The 26,377-nt window shown below is 36.4% G+C and overlaps 3 protein-coding genes across 4 annotated transcripts; all 3 read left to right on the top strand.

Moving 5' to 3' along the window:
* The first annotated feature begins 8,777 nt into the window (after positions 1-8,777).
* Positions 8,778-11,663, top strand: LOC133314987 (frataxin, mitochondrial). The gene is made up of 5 exons (XM_061516542.1): positions 8,778-9,106; positions 9,480-9,552; positions 9,806-9,853; positions 10,164-10,258; positions 11,315-11,663. Exons 1-5 carry the CDS (start codon positions 8,859-8,861, stop codon positions 11,442-11,444), a joined length of 594 nt encoding a protein of 197 aa, XP_061372526.1. The 5' UTR covers positions 8,778-8,858; the 3' UTR covers positions 11,445-11,663.
* Positions 11,664-14,530: 2,867 nt separating this feature from the next.
* On the top strand, positions 14,531-21,380 carry LOC133314980 (zinc finger protein VAR3, chloroplastic). The gene is made up of 5 exons (XM_061516533.1): positions 14,531-14,985; positions 15,099-15,216; positions 16,152-16,429; positions 19,314-19,412; positions 19,510-21,380. Exons 1-5 carry the CDS (start codon positions 14,555-14,557, stop codon positions 21,101-21,103), a joined length of 2,520 nt encoding a protein of 839 aa, XP_061372517.1. The 5' UTR covers positions 14,531-14,554; the 3' UTR covers positions 21,104-21,380.
* Positions 21,381-22,725: 1,345 nt separating this feature from the next.
* LOC133314984 (probable lysophospholipase BODYGUARD 4) lies at positions 22,726-24,889 on the top strand. Of its 2 annotated transcripts, none has more exons than XM_061516537.1 (4): positions 22,726-23,244; positions 23,352-23,701; positions 24,088-24,284; positions 24,382-24,889. In XM_061516537.1, exons 1-4 carry the CDS (start codon positions 22,770-22,772, stop codon positions 24,698-24,700), a joined length of 1,341 nt encoding a protein of 446 aa, XP_061372521.1. In that variant the 5' UTR covers positions 22,726-22,769; the 3' UTR covers positions 24,701-24,889. The 2 variants fall into 2 exon arrangements, with proteins under 2 accessions (XP_061372521.1, XP_061372522.1); XM_061516538.1 differs by having other exon boundaries at positions 22,726-23,249; positions 23,363-23,701.
* The last annotated feature ends 1,488 nt before the right edge of the window (positions 24,890-26,377 follow it).

Below are 26,377 nucleotides of genomic sequence, written 5' to 3'. Positions count from 1 at the left end.
AAAACAGCTACTGAAGGAACTCAAGTTTGGAGACACTGGCCCAACATCTCTCATTTGTGATAATCAAGTTGCTTTGTATATTGCTTCAAATCTAGTGTTTCGTGAAAGGATTAAGCACATTGAGATAGATTGTCATTTCCTTAGGGAAAAGGTTCTCTCAGGAGATATAGTCACTCGTTTTGTCAACTCAAATGATCAATTAGCTAATGTATTTACTAAGTCTTTGAGAGGACCTAGGATAGACCAGACATGTAACAAGCTTGGTGCATACGATCTATATGCTCCAGCTTGAGAGGGAGTGTTGTTGTACATAATATAGAAGTCCCACATTGTGTATATGTGTGTATATTTGTTATTTAGTTTAATATATAAAAGAAGTCTCCTTCGTGTAGTTGACACAGGGATTACAGTCATATGCCTCTTGTATTTCTGATAGGTAACAATGTATAACCTTCCACACGTGAAGTTTTATTCACTGCCACCCTTGCCAAGACCAGACCAAGCTCCAGATCGGGTCTGCAGCAGAGCTACTTGCATCAGTCTCGAGAAAAGCTTTATAGAGATTTTGTATGGTTACCCCTGTCGTACCTGGTAATTTCCATTTACAATGGTCTTCACAATCTATAGGAATAGGTGGAGGGTAACTTCTTATTTCATCTAGAATGTTCACCGGAAGCCAATAACAATATCACCCAAAATCATAAGGAATAACATACCAGATACACACAAGGTGTTACACTTCTACAAATAACATGATACATTATAACTGATTACTTAATAGTGAGCCTGATCAACTTACCACTTTTTATGATGTGTATCGGATCATGGTTTAAATCAGACTAAATTAGGTGAAGGAATTGTGTAATTTGTGCAAATTCTTATTTAGACACTTTGGCTTGTTCCTGATTGCATTTTGTCTGGTACTTTGTTCCTTGGTACATTTGGACTATTTTCATGATGAATTCTAATTGACTAAAAATTTGAGCATAATGATGCGCACCTCAGCCATGCAGTAACAGAGGCTGAGCATGAGGCACAAGGAGAGGAAGATGTAGAGAAACGAAGGGGAGAGAGAAGAAGGAACCGACCAGGATGGATGGAAGACTATGTCTAAGAGCTAGCTAAGAGTTAAACGTGGCAACCAGGTTGACTATGGTCCGAGTGGGTCAGCTGGGTGTCTTGGGCCAATAGTTGTATAAGCCCAATTCAATAAGTAAATGTCCTTGTAGTAGATTTGGGCCAGTAATGGGAATAACCCACTTTGCTTTATTGTTGTGTTGTCTTTATAGTTAGGGAAGGGATAACTGAGAGGGGTATGAACGTTTTATAAGCGTAATTGCTTTCTTCTCTTCTTCATCTCATTTCTGGAGTTGCCGGCAATCTCAAATTGCCGAAGAAATTGTATTTGCTTTCTTTAATTACAGTAAACGATACTCATTTGAATTAGTACCTACCATTTTGGTGCTTTCATTGAGAGGCAACTTTCGCTCTTTCAATCATGGCGGAGGGAACACGTAGCTTGACAAAGATGGATGAATGCATGAATCGGTTGTCCAGGCATGAAGAACAGTTTAATTCATTGGGAAACTTACTTAAGGAGATGAATTTGAAATTAACCTTGATGGAAGGGAAAATTGACGCACGACAGAAAGGAAAAGTAGAAGGATCTGTTCATCAAGGCGTTGAAAATTTTTTGGGCATCAATCCCTTCAATTCAGTCAAACTCACTGTACCTCAGTTTTCAGGAGGCAACCCTGAACCTTGGATTCACAAGATACAACAGTTTTACAGTTTCCACCAGCTAAGTGACCCAGACAAGTTCACGCTGACCTCGTTTCACATGGACAGCACAGCTGAGGAATGGTTTCACTGGATGGACAGAAATAGGAGGCTACAGACCTGGGCGGGGTTTCTGGTTGCACTTCGCGCCAGATTCGGACCTTCCAAGTATCGGGATCTGCAAGGCGAACTATCGCGTTTGACCCAAACTTCCACAGTAGCTGCATATCAAACGCAATTTGAACAGATAGCCAATCAGGTTATTGGCATTGATGATGTCACATTGCAGAGCAACTTTGAGTCTGGGTTGAAACCTGAAATCCGTAAGGAATTGAGGATGCACCTTCCTGAGACGTTGGAACAAGCCATAGACCTGGCCAAATTGGTGGAAGATAAGGTGCATGATAGATCATATACAAAATCTTATTACACCAGACCCAGTACAACTTATAGCAATACTAATTCTGTTGGGCTGTTACCCACACCTGCAAGGACACCTATGGTTAATTCAGAGACTACTAAGGCAACATTGTCAGTGAAGAAAATTACACCTGCTGAAATGTTGGATAGAAGAGAAAAGGGGTTATGTTATTATTGTGATGAAAAATTTCATAGGAATCATGTTTGTAAGGGAAAGATGTTCTTAATGCTGGTACAAGAGGAACAGACTGATGAAGCCCTTGTAGAGATACCTCAAATGGAACCAGAGAACAACATTGAGAACTTGGAAGAGAAGAGTACCTTAACTCCAGGCATTAGCTACCATGCTCTTGCTGGATAACCCTCTACTAGCACTCTTCGAATGAAGGGGAAGATCAACCATGTTGCTGTCCAAATTTTAGTAGATGGTGGTTCTACTCATAATTTCATACAGGATCGACTTGTGAAGTTCTTGGGCTTAGCCATTCGTCCTGCACCTAAATTTCAGGTGTTAGTAGGAAATGGGGCTACCTTGGACTGCATGGGAGTGTGTCAGCAGGTAACCATCAAAGTACAACGGTATAAATTTTCCCCAGACTTGTATGTCTTACCAATTCAGGGTGTGGAGGTAGTTCTTGGGGTGCAGTGGCTGTCCGAATGGGGTGATATCACCATTAACTATAAGGATCTGACTATGAAGTTCAGTATGGGGAACAAATTAGTGGTGATTAAAGGAGAACCTAACATCTCAGTAGAAGCCATTCAGTTGAACCTGTTGAGAAGGCTCACTGCCTCTGACTCCATTGCCTATTGCTACCAAATGCATGCAGTGGCACAGGACAGTACAAACCCTTTGCAAAAGGCTGATGCATTGGATCCTCGGGTTCAAGCTCTTTTACAAGACTTCCACTCAGTGTTTGCTATTCCCACGGGGTTACCCCCTCCACGTGTTGAGGACCACCAGATACATCTGAATCCAGGGAGTAAGGCTGTGAATGTGAGGCTGTATTGGTATCCCCATTTTCAGAAAACTGAGATTGAAAAGATGGTTAAGGAGATGCTGACCCATGGCTTAATTCGTCCCAGTTTGAGTCCTTTTTCATCACCTACTTTGCTTGTTAAAAAAAAAGACGGGACCTGGAGATTCTGTGTTGACTATAGAGCCTTGAATCATGTCATTATCCCCAATCGGTTTCCTATTCCAACTGTGGATGAGATGTTGGACGAGTTGTCAGGGGCTATTGTATACTCCAAGATGGACTTGAGATCTGGATACCACCAGATCCGAATGGCTGCCCAGGACATTTATAAAACGGTTTTTCGCACTCATGAGGGGCACTACGAATTTGTAGTTATGCCCTTCGGTCTCTCCAACGCACCTGCCACCTTTCAAGGCATAATGAATTCAGTGCTCAAAGAATTCCTTCGGCGATTTGTTATTGTGTTTTTTGACGACATCTTGGTTTATAGCCGAACCTTGGAGGAGCACTTAGGCCATTTGAGGTCAGTGTTGATCTGTTTACAGGATAACCAGCTGTATGCCAAAATGGCTAAGTGTGCATTTGCTCAGCGAGAGGTGAAGTATCTGGGGCATGTGGTGAGTGCTGAAGGAGTACGGCCAGATGGAGGAAAAATACAAGAAATCCAGGATTGGAAGACACCTCAGACCATCAAACAGTTGAGGGGTTTTTTGGGGTTGGCGGGGTACTATCGCAGGTTTGTCAAAGGGTTTTCACAGATTGCGTCACCCATCACGAGCCTATTACAAAAGGATGCTTTTACTTGGCATGAGGATGCTGCTTGAGCTATGGCTAAACTGCAGGAAGCCTTGTCACATGCTCCTGTTTTGGCCCTTCCAAATTTTGCAGAGCCCTTTATTCTGACCACTGATGCTTCAGGGACTGGAGTTGGTGCAGTCCTCAGTCAACACGATCAACCCATTGCATATTTCAGTAGGAAGATGTCTCCCAAGATGCAGCAATCTTCAACATATGTTAGGGAGCTATTTGCTATCACCAAAAGTGTAGCAAAGTTTTGACAGTATTTACTGGGGAATCGCTTCACCATAAGGACTGATCAAAAGAGCATCATGGAGTTGATGGCACAGGTGATTCAGACGCTAGAGCAGCAGCGTTTCTTGGTAAAATTATTGGGGTATGATTACACTATCGAGTACTACCCAAGGGCTGTTAACAAAGTTGCTGATGCGCTCTCCCGAGTTCATGAAGGAGACAAGGACGCTCCACCAGATACAGCTGTACTTATGGCTTTTAGTAGTCTTGTAAACCCCTTGCTTGACCTTATAAGGGAGGAAGTACAAAAGAAACCAGAATTAGTGCGATTAGCAACAACAATTCAGGCAAAAAAAGATGGAACAGAACATTACTTGTTGCGTGAAGGGTTGATTTATTTCAAAGGGCGACTGGTGTTGGCTTGTGACTCGGACATCAGAACCACTGTTCTCCATGACTTCCATTCCACAGTTGTCGGTAGGCATGGGGGAGTACGCAAAACTTTGCACCAAGTTTCCATTCACTTCCACTGGACCAACATGAAGGTTGATGTTCAAGAGTTTGTCCGAACGTGCCCTGTGTGCCAAGTGACAAAATACCAGCCGTTGTCTCTAGCTGGGCTACTACAGCCTTTGCCCACTCCACGAGTTATCTGGGAAGAGTTGTCGATGGATTTCATTGTGGGCCTTCCTAATTCCGATGGTAAAACGACAATTATGGTGGTCGTTGATCGCCTATTAAAATATGCCCATTTTTCAGCTCTGACTGGCAATTTCAACGCTACTAAGGTTGCTTCTGTCTTCATTTCGGATATCTGCCGGCACCATGGCCTCCCCAAAACGATAGTCTCTGATCGTGATCGGATTTTTCTCAGCAAGTTTTGGACTGAGCTCTCACGACTAAGTGGCACCAGCCTTCATTTCAGTACGGTGAACCATCCAGAGAGCGATGGCCAAACGGAAGTCACTAACAGAGGCCTAGAGCAGTACCTTCGTTGCTACACCATGAAAAATCCCAAGATTTGGAGTCAATTTCTACCTTGGGTTGAATTTTCCTACAATTTCGTCCTTTCACTCTTCAATCGGGTCCACTCAATTCCAGATTGTGTATGGGCACCTGCCCCCAACCATTCCCCCATATGAGCATTCCACTTCACCCATCGAAGCTGTCGATACTCTGCTCTCACAGAGGGATTCCATAGTTAGACAGTTGCGTGAACAGTTACATCGTGTCAAACAGAGGATGAAAACCCCGGCTGACAAACACCGTCGTGATGTTCGCTTTCAGTCGGCGATCGTGTGTTGGTCAAGCTTCAACCATACCGCCAGATGTCAGTTCGCAGTCACAGCTACTCCAAGCTTCGCCGTCGCTACTATGGACCCTTCCTGATAGTGGCATGCATCGGACCGGTGGCCTACCGCTTGGAGCTGCCTTCTCACTCGCGAATCCATCCCGTCTTTCACGTCTCTCTGTTTAAACCGTTCCACCAAAGCCCTTTTTTTCACCCTCAATCTCTGCCGCCGGAGGAACTTGACAACCACTCAGTGGTCCAGCCCGTCGCAGTGCTGCGCACTCGATCCATCTCCAAAGGGAAAGCTTCTGACTTGCAAGTGCTGGTCCAGTTGTCTGACACATCGCTCGAGGATGCTTCGTGGATCTCCGTTTCCAATTTCACCCAAGCCTTTCCCAACTTCGATCTTGAGGGCAAGATCGCTTCTTTAACGGGGGAGGAAAATGATGCGCACCTCATCCATGCAGTAACGGAGGCTGAGCATGAGGCACAAGGAGAGGAAGATGTAGAGAGACGAAGGGGAGAGAGAAAAAGGAACCGACCAGGATGGATGGAAGACTATGTCTAAGAGCTAGCTAAGAGTTAAACGTGGCAACCAGGTTGACTATGGTCTGAGTGGGTCAGCTGGGTGTCTTGGGCCAATAGTTGTATAAGCCCAATTCAATAAGTAAATGTCCTTGTAGTAGATTTGGGCCAGTAATGGGAATAGCCCACTTTGCTTTATTGTTGTGCTGTCTTTATAGTTAGGGAAGGGATAGCTGAGAGGGGTATGAACGTTGCATAAGCGTAATTGCTTTCTTTTCTTCTTCATCTCATTTCTGGAGTTGCCGGCAACCTCAAATTGCCGTAGAAATTGTATTTGCTTCCTTTAATTACAGTAATCGATACTCATTTAAATTAGTACCTACCACATAATGACCCTTGTATCATGTGAAGGAAGCTAACATTATAAAATTTGATACCTGATGTGGCACTCCTCTTATCTCAGTAATTCCATGCTTGAACTTTATAACACTTGATATAAGGTCGTTACTTTTGACAAATCTGTGTTGTTAAGTTTCCTGTTAGTGACAAATCCATAGTTGTGCATTTATGGTTGAGGTATTTCAATTTCGTACATATTAGTGTTCACATTCTGGTTTTGTGCTTTACTAATTCATTGTGGGTGTTGACTGTTGAGTGACTGATTACGTAATTGTTACATTCTTGCAAACAGTTGCTCATTTGTCTGGTCTGATTTAGCTACGACCAGTTAAGGTTTTGCACTGTGCAGTTAAAAAAAAAAAAGAATAAATAATAAAATAAAAAATTGATCTGATGGCCTGCTCAAAAATCTGTTTGGCTGTTAAACTTGTTACCGGGTAAACCTTGAACTAACTTGACTAAATCTTGGTTGTGTTATTCCCAACAGCAAGATTTGAACACTGGTTGAAAAAATTGGAAAAAAATAATTCTGTAAACATTTTTCTCTGTTTTTCTTCCAGTTATAATTTTAAAATTCTTCTCTTGTATTTCATTTTCTTTCTTTGGTCCCATTTAAATTTAATTAAAAAATAAAATTGCCACTTACAAAACAGAGAGCTGCCCAGTTTTTCACAATACTATAAGGTGGTGTTTGGTTGGGAGCTTTTCAGCGGATATCTATCTTTCTCAAGTGAGGCTTTTAGAAACACCATGTTTGTTTCAATGTTTTTCACCAAAAACCCATCTATCCAATTTGTCTGGATTTATGAGAAACATAGATATCCGCATTGTTTAGAAACCCAATTTGAAGGTGGGATTTTTCGGAAAATCGGTTATCTGGCTTTTAATGCACTGTTGATTTCATAAAGTTACCTAATTTTCCCAGTAAAGTTTTTTCCCACCAAACAACTTTTTTTTACATTTTTCTACCTATCTCACTTTATCTATCTTTCCAATCATTTCTCTATCTATCTCATTTCTCTACTATTCCAAAAAAATTTCCTGAACCAAACGTCTCCTAAGTTTTGGGGAAGTGTGGGTGGCAATTGAATTTGACTATGTTTGATTTAAGTTTTAGAAAAAGAAACAATGCAAATAGGAAGTTTCGGCAATGATTTCATAGTTGTTTTTTTGAATGAAATTAACTATTCTAAAATACTACTGTGTATTTTAGGATAAGTGAGGAAGTAAAAAAAGGGGTATCAACTTCAGGACCGAAATGACCCTGCATGCGTGTAAAGTGAGAGACTTTAGTTGTTACAACAGGAGTATTTTGGTCGACTCAACCTATTTTCTCATCACTATTTTACCTTCAATCAAATATAGGCTTTGCAAATTTACATAAATTTCCGCTGTAATATTTGGAGGAATCAAACATCTTTTTTTAAACTTTTCCATTAAACTCACTTTTTTATCATTTTTCTATTAATTAAATTTTCTCAATAAAAAAAATATCTACGGTACCAAACGCTCCGCGAAAAGCCAAGCCCAAGTGCTACGCTTTGGGGAGGACCATGGCATATTAAGGGATTTAGCTCCATCAAACTAATCATGTACTTTAGACAAAAAAAAATGTCCAAATATATATTTGGGAGGGATAAGTAACTCAGAGGGTTGAAACTCAATGAGTCTAAATAGTCAAATAAGATGTCAACTCAGGATTAGTCTAATAATTAATTCAAAAAATTAAAATTTGTTGAAATATTTGAGAGATCAATTCATCTTAAAGAAATAATTATGATCGATATATTAAAAAAAATTGTAAAATACTGAAATTATAACTTAGGACATCTTTATATTAAGATAGGGTATAGGACGGAAACGAAGATTTAAATGTTTTATAACAGGATAGCATTTGAAAATAAGATTTCAATTTCTTCAACAATTTATAATGCATAACGCATGTTAAAAAAATTATGATACATTAAAGGGTAATATTACTCTCATGTAACATGAGAGTAGTTCTCTCATGTTACAGACAGAATCCAAGTAGGTCCTACTATTTAAAAGTAAAAAAAAAAAAAAGCACAATTTTTGAAGTAAGAGAAAAAGAGATAACTACTTCATATAAAATGAGAATAGTATTTTCCTATATTAAAATTTTTATAAGGTATTAGAGTCACAAAGTTGTCTCCAAGCAAAATTTTACTCTATTGTTTTTTTTTTTTTTATTCGGCACTAATTAATTGACTAATTATATATAGATTATATTTGAAATGGTATTGATATGATAGTATTGACTGATATGGATTATGTAATGTAAATATATTGATTATATAGATTCTTTCCAACTTTAGAACTTGAAAATTTGGGCCTTTTGAATTGTTGAGATTGGGACTAAAAGTTTTATTTTTCATGATCTAATAACATTCACCGCTGAGGTAACAAAAGCTATGGCCTCCAAGCTGCTTTTGCGAAGAAGGCTCTTGCAACTGTCAAAACCCTCCTTACTCTCTTCTTCTTCTTCTTCTTCTTCTTCGATTCATGGAGCACGATTCCTTTCTGTAAAAGCATCAGAAATCGTGGGTCTTTTCAAGGAGAATGCCCATCTTCCTCCTCTCTCAACTTCTTCTAGAAGCTTCTGCTCTCGCAGTTCGAATCTTCTTGATGAATCTCAAGCCCCCACGACTATTGATTACCGGTATGACATACCCTTTTGTGTTTTTCGTTTATATGTTCTTATTTGATTCCTCGAAACCTTAAAACTTTTCAAATTTATCATTTTTAGTTGTTGTTTATTTAACAAAAAAAAAAAAAAATTGAGCTTTCGAATTTCGATTATTGGTTTGTTTATAAAAATTTTAACTTCGAAATTCAAAGCATTCAAGGGGAAGGCTTGACATTGGGGTTTGTGAGTGTTGGAAGAATAATTTTGAGAATCCAAATGTCAGTCACACTTACTTGCTAATGCTTAAAAGGTTGTAAATTTTAATCTTATTGAAATAGTTGCTTTGTTTATTTATTTATTTTTATATGGATGGAAATGAATTTGCTAATAATTAATGTGAATGCAGTTCTCTACTGCAGGAGGATGAATTCCACAGACTGGCTGATTCCACAATACATAGCCTACAAGAGAAATTGGAGGTATCTTTAGCATTGCTTTGTGTTTTGCACCAACTTAAATTTTTATTATATGCCAATCACGGTTCCTGACATCCTCTACAAATCTTTCCCTTGTTTGACAAATATGCAATCGTGATAAAATTATGCTTAAAAACAATTTGTTTTGATTGGAGAATAGTCTTTGCTATGATGGAAACTTCACTGTCACAATGTATTCATTTCGTATTATTTAAACTGTGTTGGATTTTATTTTCTTTTGCTTGTTGCTTGGCAGGACTATGGAGACTCTGTTGAAATTGACGGATTTGACATAGACTATGCGGTGAGAATGCTTTTTTTTGGGTGAATTAGTTATAAAATATTGATATAAAAAAAGTATCCTAAAACTTTATCTATTTTAGAAGACAAACATGAATTTATCTTGTTGTAAGTGATTATTTCGAATAATCACATTTATAACCATCTTTTTTTTAAATGAATCTCGGCGTAGTTATTTGGTCTTCCGAAAAATAAATTGCTGTTTTAGTTTTTTTCCTTTTAAGATTTTAGTTTACTTCTTCCTGTTAGATTTAAGAAGTGGCTCCCTTGTGTAGGAGGTGTATTAATTGTTTCAACATGGTTTTCCTTTTCAGAATGATGTCTTGACTGTAAAACTTGGTGATCTGGGCACCTATGTATTGAACAAACAAACACCAAATAGACAACTTTGGCTCTCTTCTCCAGTGAGGTATTAGATTAAGTGTGTTTATGGGTTATCTGTCTATGTATGGTTTGCTTCTTAGCTAAGAAATCTTTTTTTTAATCGCTGGCCATCAGTGTCCATATATTATATTGCATGTGAATACTTCATATAAAACTGTGCTAGCTTTGCTTTCTTTATATGCTAATTACTGAATACTGAGTAGTTTTATCACAATCAGATGCAAATATTTCTTTGGATATCTTTATGTATGATGAACCGGAGAAAAGTGAATAAGGAAACTCTGTAATTAATATAATCCTTTTGCATATTAACTTGTCTTATCATATTGGTGGAGAAGAAAAAAGCAAGGGTTGGTGGACTTCACATGAAATCTGTCATTGGTTTAATTTCTTTGTCTAAATTGTTCTCTGGGATAGTGTGGGGATATATGCAACATTTTATGCCAGGTTTCATTCACACATGTTTTTTTTTTCCTTTAGGAAGAAAGTACTCACAACCTCTTACATAAACTGAGTCTGAGATCAATGATGGGTATCTTTGTTTATATTTTACTATTCTATTAAGATATAGGTTTAGCCCTTTGCATGTAGAGATGCTATAATATTATGTATCCAAAATATATTCAGACCAATCTAGTCAGTCATTACCATAACTTATAAGAGATGGTATCATAAAGTCATTGTATCTCCCCTCACTGCTATTTTGATCATCACCTCAACAAAGAAGCAACTATTTATATATTCAGCCGTAAGTGACATTATGATTGATCGTAACTATTTCAAATGTCTTGTCATTTTGGAAGCCTTTGTGTGATTCCAAGGCTTTAAGTGTAGATCTGTTTATTGAAGTGGAAGAAAATTTGGACATGCATCTTTTGATGGAATAATGTTCTGCTATCTCTTCTGTTTGTCTTCTTAATCTGCTGTATAGCCTGTACTTAAACTAGATGGCCTTTGATATCGAACATAGGCCAAAATAGGTATAATAATCAAGATTGCATATATATTTAATATTATCTACCTCTCTGTACATTTTCTAAGATCTCTTAGACCTGTCTAAAAGACTCCATCTCTTATGCAGTGGTCCTTCAAGATTTGATTGGGATCAGGATACTAAAACTTGGATTTATAGGCGGAACAAAACAAAATTGTATAAAATTTTAGAAGTTGAGTTGGAGCAGTTGTGTGATCAACCTATTGTTCTTTCCTAAGCTGATGAGAAGGTGCCCTCTAATTTTGATTTTTGTTTAGAAGACAAATAATTATTGATGGGGCTTTTGGAACATGTATTTTAAGCATTTGTATTTTTTTTGTCATTCCTTTGCAACCTTTTATCTTACTGTATCAGATATATCTCTTCTTTTTCAGTCATGAAATGATTGTATCTTCTAAATAATCAACTAACAGAATTATTCATGAGGAAACAACTTTTGGCCCTCCTTAACCTTTTCTTCTATCTCGTGACTAATGATATGCTGAACCAAGCTTAACAATATTGTCATTATTTCTGAATAATTATAGCAAGATATTATTAAGTTTTGTAATATTGCTCTATTTGTTATGAAGAAATTGGTTCACATAGTGATGTTTATTATGTTGTACGATTTACTTTGCAAGTAAATTGTTTACAGAAAACTTATTTGTTATCTTTTTTTATTTCTTTTAGAATACGTATGTTATACGGGACTAATTTTTGTGAAATAAAAGAGTGTATTATAAATTAGTTCAGATTTTAATATTTAGTTGCATTATGAGAAAAATAACTTTTTTATTCTTATGTTGAATGCATTAAATATGTTTAAATTTATAGAAAAAAAAAATCCAGATTGAGTAGAACTAATATATCGTCCTACACCTTTTCTTTATCACTTCTCTCTTTAATGCCAACTGGTCAAAACCTATTCTCTCGTCATCTTCTAGGATTAAATTATTAAATTACGGGATTATTAGTGGGAAAATATATCAGCATGAATATTAAAACAGCAAATGCTATTTTTTTTTCTATTTAGAATGCATTAAAAAGAGTAAATGATTCAATTAGTCTTTTTTTATTATTACGATTCAATTAGTCTTTGAAAGATACACCGTCCGTTATATTAGTTCTTAAAAAATGAGAATTACATTTGAAGTCTTTAAACGTGCATTTCATCGGTTAACACTAATTGTTATATTGGATATATATGTGGCAAATCAACTTTCTTTCCCCTACTTGGGATCTGTCCTTTTATACTGAATCCTAACAATTTATATTAATGATAGTGTTTATATATAAAAATGCAGGAATCAACATCTCAGCCTTCTCCATCCAGAACTATTTTAGATTAAACTCCATCTCAAATCTCAAACCACTCTACAAACTGCTTGTTTTCTCACCATTATTTTTTATTGTTTTATTATAATGCGTACAAAAAACTATGTAGCTTATACTGTTTCTTTCTGTAAATGTAAGGAGTGGCATTTTAGCCTTACTCATATGCTTCTATTCCATACACAACTTCATTGCATACCACTGCACTGAACGTGTGTTCCTCTTGATTAGGTTAATTCTTTTATGAGATATAAAGGTAACTAACATTGTTTTTGTATCGTACCGTAAACTAATCAATCCTATTAAGAATATGTTTGATATATAGGATAAGATAACTTCTACTTGTATAAGATCTGATAATATAAGATTTGATTATAACAAGTATGATTAAATTTTTATCCAATCCATTATTTGGTACACAATTACATTCAATGCACCACCACCGAGGGCCAAGAGGTAGGGGTGTTCATCAACTGATCAAAACTGATTCAAATCGTGATAACTGAACTGAAAAATCGAAAATCGAATTAACCGAAAATCGAAAAATCGAAAATCGAAAAAAACCCTCAAAATTTAATCAGTTTTTGGATGGGTTGGTAAAAATCGATCCAATTATTTTCATACATTACCATCTACCTACTTGTACCTTTTTCCAATCATAACGCAAAAATCATATAACAAAATTCTAAATCCAAAATTCATTAACCCATCATGTTAGAGAAAATGAGTTGTGTTTGATCTATGCTTTTTTTTTTTTTTTTGGTAAGATACATAATATATTTTTATTACATAGGTTATTGTTGTACAACAGCTTCTCTATAAGATGAAAATTTGGGTTACTTCATATCTCAGACAACCATATTATAAATTTTTCGTTGAAAGTAAAAGATGATAATTTAACTTTTGTTGTACAATGCTTCTAGATTGCAAAATAATCATCATACAAACTTTACAAAGCCGATACATATAAAAGATATGTTATTTGCCAAATAATCATCATACAAATCTTAGAATTTTCAAAAAATCAAAAACCGATCCAATCCAAACCGAATAAAATTGGATTGGATTGGATCGGATCGAATTTGAAAAAAAAATTCAAACCAAATAGATGATTACATAATTAAACCGAATGAATTGGATCAGATGATTTTTACTTCTAAAATCAGTCCAATCTAGACCACGAACACCCTTACTAAAAGGTTTGAACCCGCTGAGAGGCTTCCCGATTAAACACTAATTAGGCCCTCTAAGATTAAGATCATAACAATTGAGAGCTAAATTTGAATTTTGAGTGCATAAACAATTCAATTAGCAAGCCCAAATACAGCTTCGAGTTTAGAAAAATGAACTTTTAATATTAAAAAATTAATGAAAAATTTAGAAAAAAAGATAAGTACACTGAAAAATAAATTGCAGTAAAAAAAAAACACATTTTATATTCTCTCTCTTATGTAAGGATGTAAATGGGTTAGGTCGGCTACACTACAGGGGCCTACGACCTAGCCTATATTAGGTCAGATTTGACCTATTATAAATAATAAAATAAAAAAGGTCTAAGTTTTTAAAAATACCTATTTAGAAAAGAAGTCATAGACTTTTTTGTACATGTCTGGTCTATAAATTTATAGGCCAGCCTATATCATATTATTTATTTAAAATATAATAAATATAATTTTATTTTAATAATTTTGAATAATAAAATAATTTTATTTTAGTTATTCCTTTAATTATTGAATGATTAATAGGCTTAAACAGGCTAAGAGGTCTAGGCCAACCCTTTAATTTTTAAATAGGTCAGGTCAAACTTGTAATTTGGGATCTACACAAGCTAATAGGGTCATACCCAATACTTTTACACAAGTTTGACCTATATAAGACAAAGTTTAGCTTAACCGAGTTCATTTGGTATGTATACAAAAATCTCATTTTTTTTTTTTTTTAAGATAAAAAAATCTCATCTTTTAGTAGCAAATTACTTGGGGGCATTGTCTTACAGCCTCATCTCAAGAAGAAATGGGTGGCGCCGCCCCAAGGTTCCTTTTTCTGCTCACCACTCCCTTACCTCTTCTCCGCCACCACCACCACCACCACCGTAAGCTACTCTTCCTCTCTCCTTCCTTCTCCTACCATTTCCACTCTCTCTCTTCTTCTTTTTCTTCTTCTACCTCTTCCTTACCCTCTCCTCTTAAACTGAAACTGAAAGCCTCCCAACACCAACAACAACAACAACAACAACACATTCACACCCAATCTCCCTCCTCTCTCAGGACCGAACCCTGGCCCGAGTGGTCCACTTTTCTCTCCCACATCTCCTCCACCGGCTACGTCGCAACTGCTCCCGACGACGCCTTCGCCGCCGGCGCTGCCGTAGAGTTGTCGCAGCTTGTCCTGCGCCAAGCGACTGCCTGCTTGGCCTTCGCTCGCGACCGACCCAACCTTCTAAGGTTTGTTTTTTTTTTTTTTTTCGAAATTCCGATTCTCTGTTCCGAGTTTGTTGAATTTTGGTACTGAATTCACTGATTATTGAATTGAATATAACTGAATTGAATGATTGTAGGTTGCTTTCAATGAGAGACATTGCGGTGGTGGTTGAACATGGCTCTCCCTTTCTGTTTCGAGAAGCTGAGGATTCTGTTAGGAGGATGAAGTCTTTTGTGTCAAACATTGATGCCAGTGTTAGTGCTAAGTTATTCTATTTTGCATTGCCAACTATTTCATTCTCTCAATGTTGCTAATATTACATTTTCTATATCTTATGTTCGAAGTATTATATGCAGCATTTTTTATTTCTCTATGCCTTAGTTCATAGAGAGATCTTATGCAATATTTGGTATGAAACACTTTCTTTGGGGTTGGGGGAGACTACATGTTACGTACATCAATTTCTTCACTTTTCTTTCCTCTCAAATTTCCTGCATTGCACTTGGCCTTAATGATGATAAATTCTCTTTTATGTTATGCTCTTTCAGGCTTCGTTGACTTTTTTCTAATATAAATGGGTTATTTGTGTTTGAAAAGATAGGTTTACCACCTAATAATTGTAGCTCAGTTAACACATGGGAGCTGACAGGTGAGGGTGAGAGCATGTGTTCGATTCTCCTCAGTATCATCTTTGAGAGGGGTTTAGATCCTTAATCTTGGACCCTCCCGAACTCCGGATTACCGGGGGGATAATCTCCAAAAAAAAGAAGAAGAAGAAGATAGATTTACCTTACCTCTATTACTTTTATTCAAGTGTAGTTACTGGTCCTTTTTAATATCCTATTACTGTTATCATTTATTTAACACCATAAGATCCGTAATTATGTAAGTAGCATTGTGGTGCGTACTACCAGAAACTCGAAAGCAATTTAAAAAACATGTGGTGGTTGGACTTTTTGACTATGTAACCTTTTCTGAAATGCATATCTCTTGTGGTTCAAAAGAAACGTAGAAAAGAAGAGATTACCTGGAATCATGAACTTCTGCCTAGGCTCATCTTTTCAATTCATTCCGAAATATTTGAGAAAGCATATGCATAATATATGGAACATACCTTCTTTAATATCAAATTTTGACAATTGCATTAAAGCTGTTGCTGATCTAGTTGTGCTTGATATGTTTTTCATAGGTGTTGGACACTGATAGAGCAAATATGGTTGATCTAATGAAGTTTATGCTGAGTTATGCAATTAACCCATTGGTCTCTTCGGAAAGGAACAGTCTAAATAACAGAGATCTTGTTGAATCATCTGTGAGAAATCTGTTTGGTGAACTTTTCAAGCTGAGTTATAATGCACCTGGACCTAACTCTTCTTCAATGCAAAGTCAAATGCCTGGTAGATTTGGACAGAAAATGCCTCCTAGACAAAATATTGAAATGAAAAGGGGTGATTGGATTTGCCCAAGGTAATTTGTTTTTTAATTATTTTAAATTTTTACTTTTGAGTCTCAACAAACTAAATTACTTGTGTAATACTGGAACACCAAGGTGACTGTGGAGCGATTGTGAATTTGTGATGGAACCCAGAAAAATATAATACTGAATTCATTAACAATGGAGGCATAGCCTTTTTTTACATACACTAACACAATATAAATTGCAGAAAATAAATCCAGAAAACCTCAACTCCCCCTCAAACCAAATACCTAGGCTCAAGAGTTCCCTAGAGGTCTCCCATTTCCCCGCTAACCAATTCTGAATACATGCAAAACAGAAACATCACCCTAAACTTCTATATATACTAATTCTAAGATACTAATAGGCTTGGATTATTTGTTATAGGCCCATCAATACTCCCCCTTCAAAATTCACCTTGTTCTCAAGGTGAAGAAAGAGGATAGGTAACCCGAAAGAGCTTCCACCAGGATCCCATTGTTTGAAGCATACAGAACAAGTGATGCTTTAAGTTAGAAAATTGCAACTGTCTGATCCCATTGCCACCTTGCTTTCAAACTGCACTTGTGCCCAATTTCCTGCAACCTCTTTGACCAAGAAACTGGGGGTATTTCCACTCCTTGTAAGCTCAGTTTTCTGCCCTATTTGCGGGCCTCCGAAAAAAAGAGTATTTGGACCACTAGCGTCTAGCATTTCCTTTGGAGCCCAAAGATGTTTGGTTCAATAGCCCCACGGTTAAGCCCATTGGGCTTAACCCTCTCTTACCCATAATCAGAACATCAACATCAACATCAACAACACCTTTATCCCAAATTAATTGGGGTCGGCACCCATAATCAGAACATGCCCAAGAAAAAAAGCCCCACACCTGAAACATGTCTCTTGGATTTTTAGCAAATGGGGCACCTGAAACATATGCACAAACCTGATATCGTTCTAGAGTTTCAAAAGCCCACATCAATTGGAAATCCTCAAACTGTACAATAGCTTTAGGCCAGCGAGCATGAACAACTTCCAAAAATTCATCCACAACTGATATATATTCTTCACCTTCCAACCTTGGTTGTCGAAATCCTAAGTGAAGGCGGTCTTCTAATAACTTTTGATTGTTGGTATCAACATCCAGCATCACTGGAAGTATTCCTTGTGGTTTGAAACCAGCAGTACCACCATTCTTGAAAGCGACTAAGTCCTCTGCCATTTCTTCTGGAGAAAGTCGCCGGAACTGTGAGCTCCTTCAGTCGCCGCCGACCGTTCTACTGGTGCTCCTTCCATTCGTGTGCATCCCCATTTCATCTCCACCAGTCTCGCCTTTGCTTCCATATTCTAGCAACATCACATAGAGTTGTGGGTTCCCAAGAACAGAAGATTGACTTGGACCCTCAGTTTGTTGGGTTCCATGTTGGGCCACAGGATTAGGCCCATTTCTATTATGAGATTTGGTGGAATTGAGCCCAACCCATTTTTTCCTATTACCCAAAGTTGAATACCATCCAAACCCAATTTCTAACCCATAACCCGTCCAAATCGTAGTTGTTCCAACCTGACATTGGAAGCTCTCCCTCTCCTCCATGCATTGTGCTAACACCATTATCTCTTCCAAATCATCCATGAGGTGAAGGTTCTCCTTTGATTTAATGGCTTTTGGTCTTGAGTCACACCAGTTGATAAAGGAAATTGTGGAATTTTTTTTTTATTTTGTTAGGATCTGTCAAAATATCAGAGTAAAACGCAACTAACACTAGAGAAATGGCCCAGAAGAACTGGATTTTCTATTATATTTCAGAAAGGAAAATACAACTACAATATGAGACAATAATGAAATAAAAGAAAAATATAAGAAAAGCTAAATGGTTTCCAGAGAAATTAGAGAGTGCTCTGGTTCTCTCCCAATCTGGTTTCCCAGCCCAAGTCTCAAGTTCCAATCTGAATCCTTCTCCACACCACTCCACCCCTTTTATTCCTTCTAACAACCTTGCCACCTCAGCAATTCTTCTAGAATATATTAACTAACAAACTTGTAATACTCCAATAATCCCCTACTACCCAACTTACATATATCTACATATACTTACATGACTATATTCCTATCAGATTCCTTCGACAAATCGCGAGAACCCTCTTTCTTCCTCCCTTGATCTTCTTCGTTGTCTTGCCTTTTTGCTGCTTCTTTTTTTTTCTTCTCTGATTGCTTCTTCGATTTGTTTTTTTTTTCTACTTTCTTTTCTTGATCTTCTTTTTCTTCTCCAATTCTTTTTTCTGTTTCGTTTTTTTTTTTGGACTTTTGTTTCTTTGATTCTCGCTTTTTTTTCTTCTGCAAAACAAGGATCGATGCGCTCTATTAACGTCCAAATTGTTTTCTGAAGTTGATGAAAAGCATCTTCAACTCGATCCATTCCTTCTTCCACTCGATCCATGCTTGCTTCCAATCGATCCAAGCTCCTCTCCATTCTGTTCACTTTGTTTTCCATTATTTTATTTTATTTTCAAATCTGGAACAGAAACACCCTTAGATCGGAAATGCTCTGATACCAAATTGATGAAACCCAGAAAAATACAATACTGAATTCATGAACAATGGAGGCATAGCCTTTTTTTACATACACTAACACAATATAAAATGCAAAAAATAAACCCAGAAAGCCTCAACTCCCCCTCAAACCAAATACCTAGGCTCAAGAGTTCCCTAGAGGTCTCCCATTTTCCCACTAACCAATTCTGAATACATGCATAACATAAACCTCACCCTAAACTTCTATATATACTAATTCTAAGATACTAATGGGCTTGGATTATTTGTTATAGGTCCATCAGATTGTCATAGTTAATTTTGTTTCCTCCATTATTATACAAGATTCTGATAAGCCGTCATACCCTTTTTCTAATATTGAGCAGGTGTAATTTCATGAATTTTGCAAGAAATGTTAAATGTCTTGAGTGTGAGGAAGCAAGGCCAAAAAGACAACTGGCTGGAGGAGAATGGGAATGTCCTCAGTAAGTATTTTCTTCCCTTTGAAATGTTCCCCCCCCCCCCCCCCCCTCCCCTAACCTTTGATATAGACATCCAAATAACAGGATTTTCATTTTCAAGGTGTGATTTCCATAATTATGGGAGGAATATGACTTGCTTAAGATGTGATTGCAAGCGGCCTGGACAAATATCTTTGGATGCCACCAATACCATGTCACATACGGGTTATGGAAATACAGACAATTCTAATACTTCAGATGTTGAGGCTAGGTTAGCTGCTAATGAAGAGAAGGCACAGCGTTGGTTTAGCAAGGTTTCTCAACTAGACAGCAGTGCTGACATTAACAGTGTGATCGCAGATGAAGATTTTCCTGAAATAATGCCATTAAGGAAAGGAGTAAATAGATTTGTTGTGAGCACAAGGAAAACTCCATTGGAGAGGAGGTTGGCCAATGCTGAATACAAGAGAAACTTGGGCAATAATGGCGTTCCTGGGGTTGAGGATTTTATAGCTGGGGAGTCAACCAAGCCCCGTGATACCCTGGATGACATTCTAGGTCATTCAGCTAGCTTTCCTCAATCTGACGATAAGAACATTGTTGTTGAACAAAATATCAGTAGTGACAGCCGGCCTTCAGGGAGCAACTATAGTACTGTTCCTCCAGTTCAATTGTCTGCAGATATGCTTGCCCAAAAGTCTGAGAACTTGCTAGCAGAGGAGAGCAAAGAGGTGGTATTAAACACTGATGTTGAACATACTAGTCCGGGTTACAGTTCACAGCTTTCGAATAATTCTACAAGCCAAAATGTCATCAGGGATGAGGACAAAGAGCAAGCTGAAAAATCTGAGAGGTGGTTTAGAAAGGTTGCTGAGCTGAATGGTGTTGGAGATTTAACAAGTGCAATATCTGATGAGGATTTCCCTGAAATAATGCCCATGCGTAAAGGAGAAAATCGATTTGTTGTTAGCAAGAAAAAAGATCGCTCTTTGACTACACCAGCATATAAGAGACGTATGGCCATGGAGCAATCTGGCAATACCAACTTTGTTCCCTTTGTCCCCTTCCCCCCAGATTACTTTGCCAAAAATGACAAGCAACAGGCAGATTCAGCGGACAGATCCAATGTCGAATCATCTATAGTATCTGAGGTGGTGCCAGATAAGCCTCCAGAGATGTCAGATGATGCTAGAGCTGGACCTGGACTGAGTCCAAAACCTTCTGAACAGAGCTCAAATAACATTCATGTTGGTTCTATTTATGAGACAACAACCAGTGGAAACTCAAGCCAGAGTTTTAATCAAGAGGATTCTGGGCGGAACAGGAAAGAAGATCATGTGCCAAATTCGACAGGGAGTTCATCTTTGACAGAGAATTCATCCCCAACATCTGAGAACCAGAGTGTTAGAGCACAATGGACAGGCAAGAGTTTGGAGGGTTCAGCAGTGAGGGAACCGGATCCTTTGGACATGTCAGAGGAGGCAAAGGCAGAGAGGTGGTTCCGTCGTGCTGCACAGATTAAGGATATCTCTGAGCTCAGTCAGATTCCAGATGAAGATTTTCCTTCAATAATGCCCATGCGCAAAGGGGTGAACAGATTTGTTGTGAGCAAGAGGAAAACACCATTGGAAAGGAGATTGACATCTCAGCAGTACAGAAGAAATCTTCCTATTGTGAGCTCAGATCCGGTTAAAAAAGAAAATGAAGGTAGCTGAAGAATAGTAACATTTGTTTCAATTTTCCATGTTATGTTAAAATTTTACTGGCAAACATAAAAAAAGTATAAGGAAGATGATGGAAAATACTACTATTTCAATCATCTGTAAGAGAATTTTGACATGAGTTATTTATCTCTGTTGAGGTGACTTGCTTTATATCATGTGGGGGACTAGCTTGTCAAATTTCAGAAATCAGTGATGTATTAAAACCTAGTTTTGTAGTCAGTTTTTCTATCTGGAATGGGGAAATAGATTCAAAATACAAGTTTTAGGATTATAGACAAGTGTGATTTTTAATTATGTATTAATATTTGCTTATTTTATTTTCATTATAAGTTATTCCTTTCACTTGCTATATAATGAAAAGTTTGCTTCTTTTTTTAATATATGTTGTATAAGGTAACTAGGTAAGGTATTAATTAGCCTCAATTATAAAAACATTGTAAGTGCAGTAACTAAATTATTCTTTATTAAATCTTTGAATTATTATTATTTTATCAATACTTCTCTTATGAGGTACTAAATGATAAGGGTATAATTAAAAAAAAAAGTACTCTGTTGATTTTAGAAGTTTATACATAAATTGAAACGAAATAATACTTTTTAAGAATTGTTATGGAGTTCGAGGATCTGTAGCTTGGTGCAGTCTGGATAAAACAGAACAAACATTCGTGGAGTGCATGATAATTGGAAAGAGGCCAGAACAAATTAAGTTTGTGCAATTGTTGTCGCGGTAAAATAAATTTTTCCTTCTTACGAGGACAAATATTTTCAGACAAAGGCAATATATAGGAAAAATTCTTGTGTAATTTTAAGATAATATACTAATACAATCAAAATTGAATATGTATGTTACACGGGACACGGAAATTAAATATGTATGTTACAACTAAGTTACACTCAAAATTGATCAAAATCAGATCCCAAAATTTCTTGCTATTCTTTTCCAATAAACCAAATAGCTGACAATTGGCATGTTATTATGAGGAAGAAAAACAAATGGAAAAGACAGGTGAGCCCCAACATTTATACAGCAAGCAACAAAACAAAGAAAGAAACAGACAACGGCCGTTGGCTATTTCCTGGATAGTGTTAAAACGTCATGATTGGTGACCGTGAATGTAGCACAATATCCTATACTACGTGGCCGAACCTCAATCACCATTTCATATATTCTCCAATACGTTTGTTCAATTTTCTACACTCTAGAAACCTAAGAAAGTTTTGTTTATGTATTTTTGAAAGAAATGTTATATTTACAAATTTTTTTGTTTATAAACTCTTATAAATTATATTATGTATTTCGGAAAATATATTTTCGTGTAGTTCCCAGAATATGCAGTGTAGTTTATAAGAATTTATAAATGGAGTTTGACATGAGAATTGAATTTTCATGTTATGACTCAACTAGTGGTGGGCCTCACATTTATTAAAAAAAGAAAGAAAAGAAAAGCTTTGCATGCAAATCGAAGGGTCACAACATGAAGAATTGAATTCTCATGCAACAAATGAGAAAATATTTTCTCTTTATAAATATAATCTATTTTTTTTTTAATTTAAGAAAGCACGTACTTTTGACATAAGCACGTGAATTAGCTGTCAAAGCATGGCCAAAATCAAGTTTACGCTATGTGTCTTTTGTACAAGAATATGTTGTTTATCAATGAAAACAAGATTTTGGTTTCAATACAAGACCATGTCTCCAGCAGTTTCCTCACCAAAATGGCTAAGCAATTGTGCTCGAGTACTCTACTCAATCATATGTTTCGTTGTTTTCCTCATATTTGACCTTCTTGATGCTGTTTTCTGCGTTATCTATAGATACCTTGATGAACGCATTGAAGGGGAGGCCTCCCCTTGTTGCTGCTCTAACAGCAAAAGGCAAAATAAGAAGAAGATTTATGTGACAAATGATGAAGATGATGGTCTATCAGATAGCCTGTATGAAAGGAAGAGCATTTTCAGAGAATTGGGTTTCCTACTACTTGGGAGAAAAAGGGAAAATTCCAATAGAAAATGTAGTAAAGGTTTTGGAAGGTCAGTGAACCGTTGGTCTGATTGTGGGTGTGAGTCTTGCCTTTCATGGGTGAATGATGGTGATTATAAACTTCATTTTGTTATGAGGGAGCGCTTAATTGGTAGGGTAATTCTACTAGTTTGATTGTTCTTATTGTTTGGTAATCATTTTTATGTTTCTATGCATTCTTCTGTGTAGCTGATATTGTTACCAATTTATGTTTGACAGAAACTGGTGAGAATTGCAGGGGATACCCTTCTGAGAATGTTATATTCTTGCATGGATTTCTTTGTTCTTCCTCATTTTGGTCACAGACAGTGTTTCCACATTTTTCTGAGAAAGTAAATCATAACTACCGTTTGATTGCACTAGACCTGCTGGGATTTGGCAAGAGCCCAAAGCCAAGAGATTGCTTGTACACTTTGAAGGATCATGTGGAAATGATTGAGAAATCTGTTATTCAACCATTGCAATTAAGTAATTTCCATTTGGTTGCACACTCTATGGGTTGCATAATTGCATTGGCCTTGGCTGCAAAGTACCCCAAGAGTGTAAAATCAATCACCCTTGTTGCACCTGTAAGTACCTTACATCCAAACTGGATAATGCTTTTAAGTCTTAAGAATTGAACTGCTCAGAGCCAAATTGATAATATTTTGTGCAACATATTTATTGAGAAAGAGAGCGAGTGTTAAAACTGTTCTTTTGTGACTAAAAGGTCACAGGTTAAAATCTGTAAAACAGTCTCTTTGCAAATATACACAAATAAGACTAAGACTGTGTATAAAGATTGCTCTCACCTCTACCATCCCTAACAGGGTTTAACTGGTTTTTATATTAATTCACAATTAACCTTGGAATCAATGCCATTTGCATTCTGCAGTCAGAATAAGTGTTTTATTTTTTAATCTTTGCCTAATAATATCTCCTAATTTCTCCATTGTCCTTATGGTTTTGGTGGCAGCCATACACTTCTTCTGAGGGAAACAATGCTTGTTTAAATGCACTTGCAATGCTTGCAGGAAAAAAATTGTGGCCCGCATTATCATTTGGTTCATCATTTATGTCATGGTATGAGCACTTGGGTCGAACTGTTTGCTTTGTCTTTTGCAGAAACCACAGGATATGGGAGAGGATTCTAAAACTCATTACTCGCAAGAGGTAATAAAATAGAAGACACCACATATTTCTAGTTTCTTCCTTATATTGCTAAGGACACACAAGAGATGATAAGCATGTCTTTCTTTAATTTTTTCAGGGATCTTCATTTTTTGACCATAGACTTGACTAGGCACACACATCAATCGGCTTGGAGTTCCATGCATAATGTGATATGTGGGGGAGCCAAATTTATGGATAGTTACTTGATAATTTTGACCAAAGGTGGAGTTAGAATAAATGTTACTCAAGGTGATAAAGATCAAGTTGTCCCAATGGAGTGTTGTAGTAACTTCAAGTTGAAGGCTCCAAATGCTGAAATTAACATCATTCCAAATGCTGATCACAGCACTGTAATCTTTGGCAGAGAGAAGGAATTTGCACATAGTCTAGAGCATACATGGACATCTTGCTGTTGATAGAAGTAAATTTCAATGGTGAAACATGGGAATTTCTTGGGTTATTGGTGAGTCATGTAACTTTAGTCCTTTTGAGTTAGGGATATGTGTAGAAGTTGTGTAGAATGGATTAGAGTTATGTGTAATGGATTGGAATCATTCACAATAAATGTTGAATGAGAAATGAAATAGAAGAAAGATTACAACATAATCTACATAGAGGAAAATATTTGTACTAGATTAAAGGATAAAAAGGTAAAATAATAACAGACTCAAGCAGGCCACTCAACTGAAGTGTTAGGATTAAATGCTTTTATCATTAGGTAAAAGGTAAAAAATGTGTATGATTTTAAAGGATATAAAATTGTGTTATTTTAAGTGATAGAAAGAGATAAATCATGAATAGAGAGAGTGAACAAAAAGAATAAAGATGCGACTTCTTTATGAGAATAAAATGACATAAATTGTATCATTTGAAAGGATAAATATTTTTCTCTAAATAAAAAATTATAATTATTAATGAAGACATAACTTTATTTCTTTATTCATTTGACAATGCAGAATCCCATATTAAGCGGTGAACATGATGAGAGGCAGCACGTTGGCGCTATTAAACCTCATGTAATTTGTTCGCATAATTTTTATTTTTAACGTTTCTGTAGTGAATGTAGCATTCATTTTCGAACCACTAGGGTTAGCCTAGTGGTGTGGGGGTGTCAGGAGTGTGTGTAGTGTAGGGTGTTGTGTTCAATTCCTTGTAACCTCCAAAAAAAAAAAAGCATTCATTTTCGAAATGATATTACTTTGAGTTAAAAAATTAAAAAATTATAACGAGAAAGACTATTATAATTTTAAAATAAATTATAATTATAATAATACTTTGATTTTCGTCCCAAAATAATGTTGTTTTGGACTAACGTAAATAACTTTTCTACATTGACCGAAGAAAAAATGAACCCATTTTTTCTTTTTCCCTAAAACCCCGAATCCCTAACATTTCCAGTGAGATTCCACATAAATATTCAATATCCAAATAATATTAAATTTGCGTCAATAGTATATATTTGAGCGTAACTGCATAAGTTGTGTAGACATCACATTTAAATTTTTTCATGTTTAGTATGGTGTCTTTACTATCTTCAGAAGTGTAATTCTTTTTTCATTTAGCAATAGTAGGCATTATTTTTATTATATCATGCAATTAATGCACTTTATAACATAACAAAAATAAATAGTCTTTTATTTGATAATTTTTTTTATAATAGATAAAAAAATTAACAATAACATATTAATAATTTTTTTCGTTGATTTTTTTTCTCATTATTATAAAAACATTATTTTATCAATTTTAAAATCAATGAGGTTGAATGATAAGGAGGAAATAGTATTTATCGAAGAAAACAATTAATGAGAGGGTCAAACCGTAAATTGATAATTTATAAAAAGAAATCAGCTGTATATTCAAATATTTAAGATATTTAATGGATTTGATAGGTGGTTATAGGTCCAGAAAAAAAAAATTTATGTCCGCATATTTAGTGGTCGGAGTTCGGGGGCAGCGTCCCAGAATTTTTTTTTTTGTAAAGAAAGTTTAAATCAACGCTTAAACCCGCTCATAATCTAGTTGCTTTCATAACAAGCTGCAGGCAATAATTTGATCAATTATTCTCCCCTAAATCTTACCATACATCATCATTC

Source organism: Gastrolobium bilobum, unplaced genomic scaffold (assembly GCF_033153095.1).
Source record: "Gastrolobium bilobum isolate Gb01-03AN ecotype WA unplaced genomic scaffold, APGP_CSIRO_Gbil_v1 utg1154, whole genome shotgun sequence".
Classification (NCBI taxonomy): Eukaryota; Viridiplantae; Streptophyta; class Magnoliopsida; order Fabales; family Fabaceae; genus Gastrolobium; species Gastrolobium bilobum.
The sequence above is the reverse complement of the archived record's forward strand: the minus strand, read 5'-3'. Positions and strand labels throughout refer to the sequence as shown.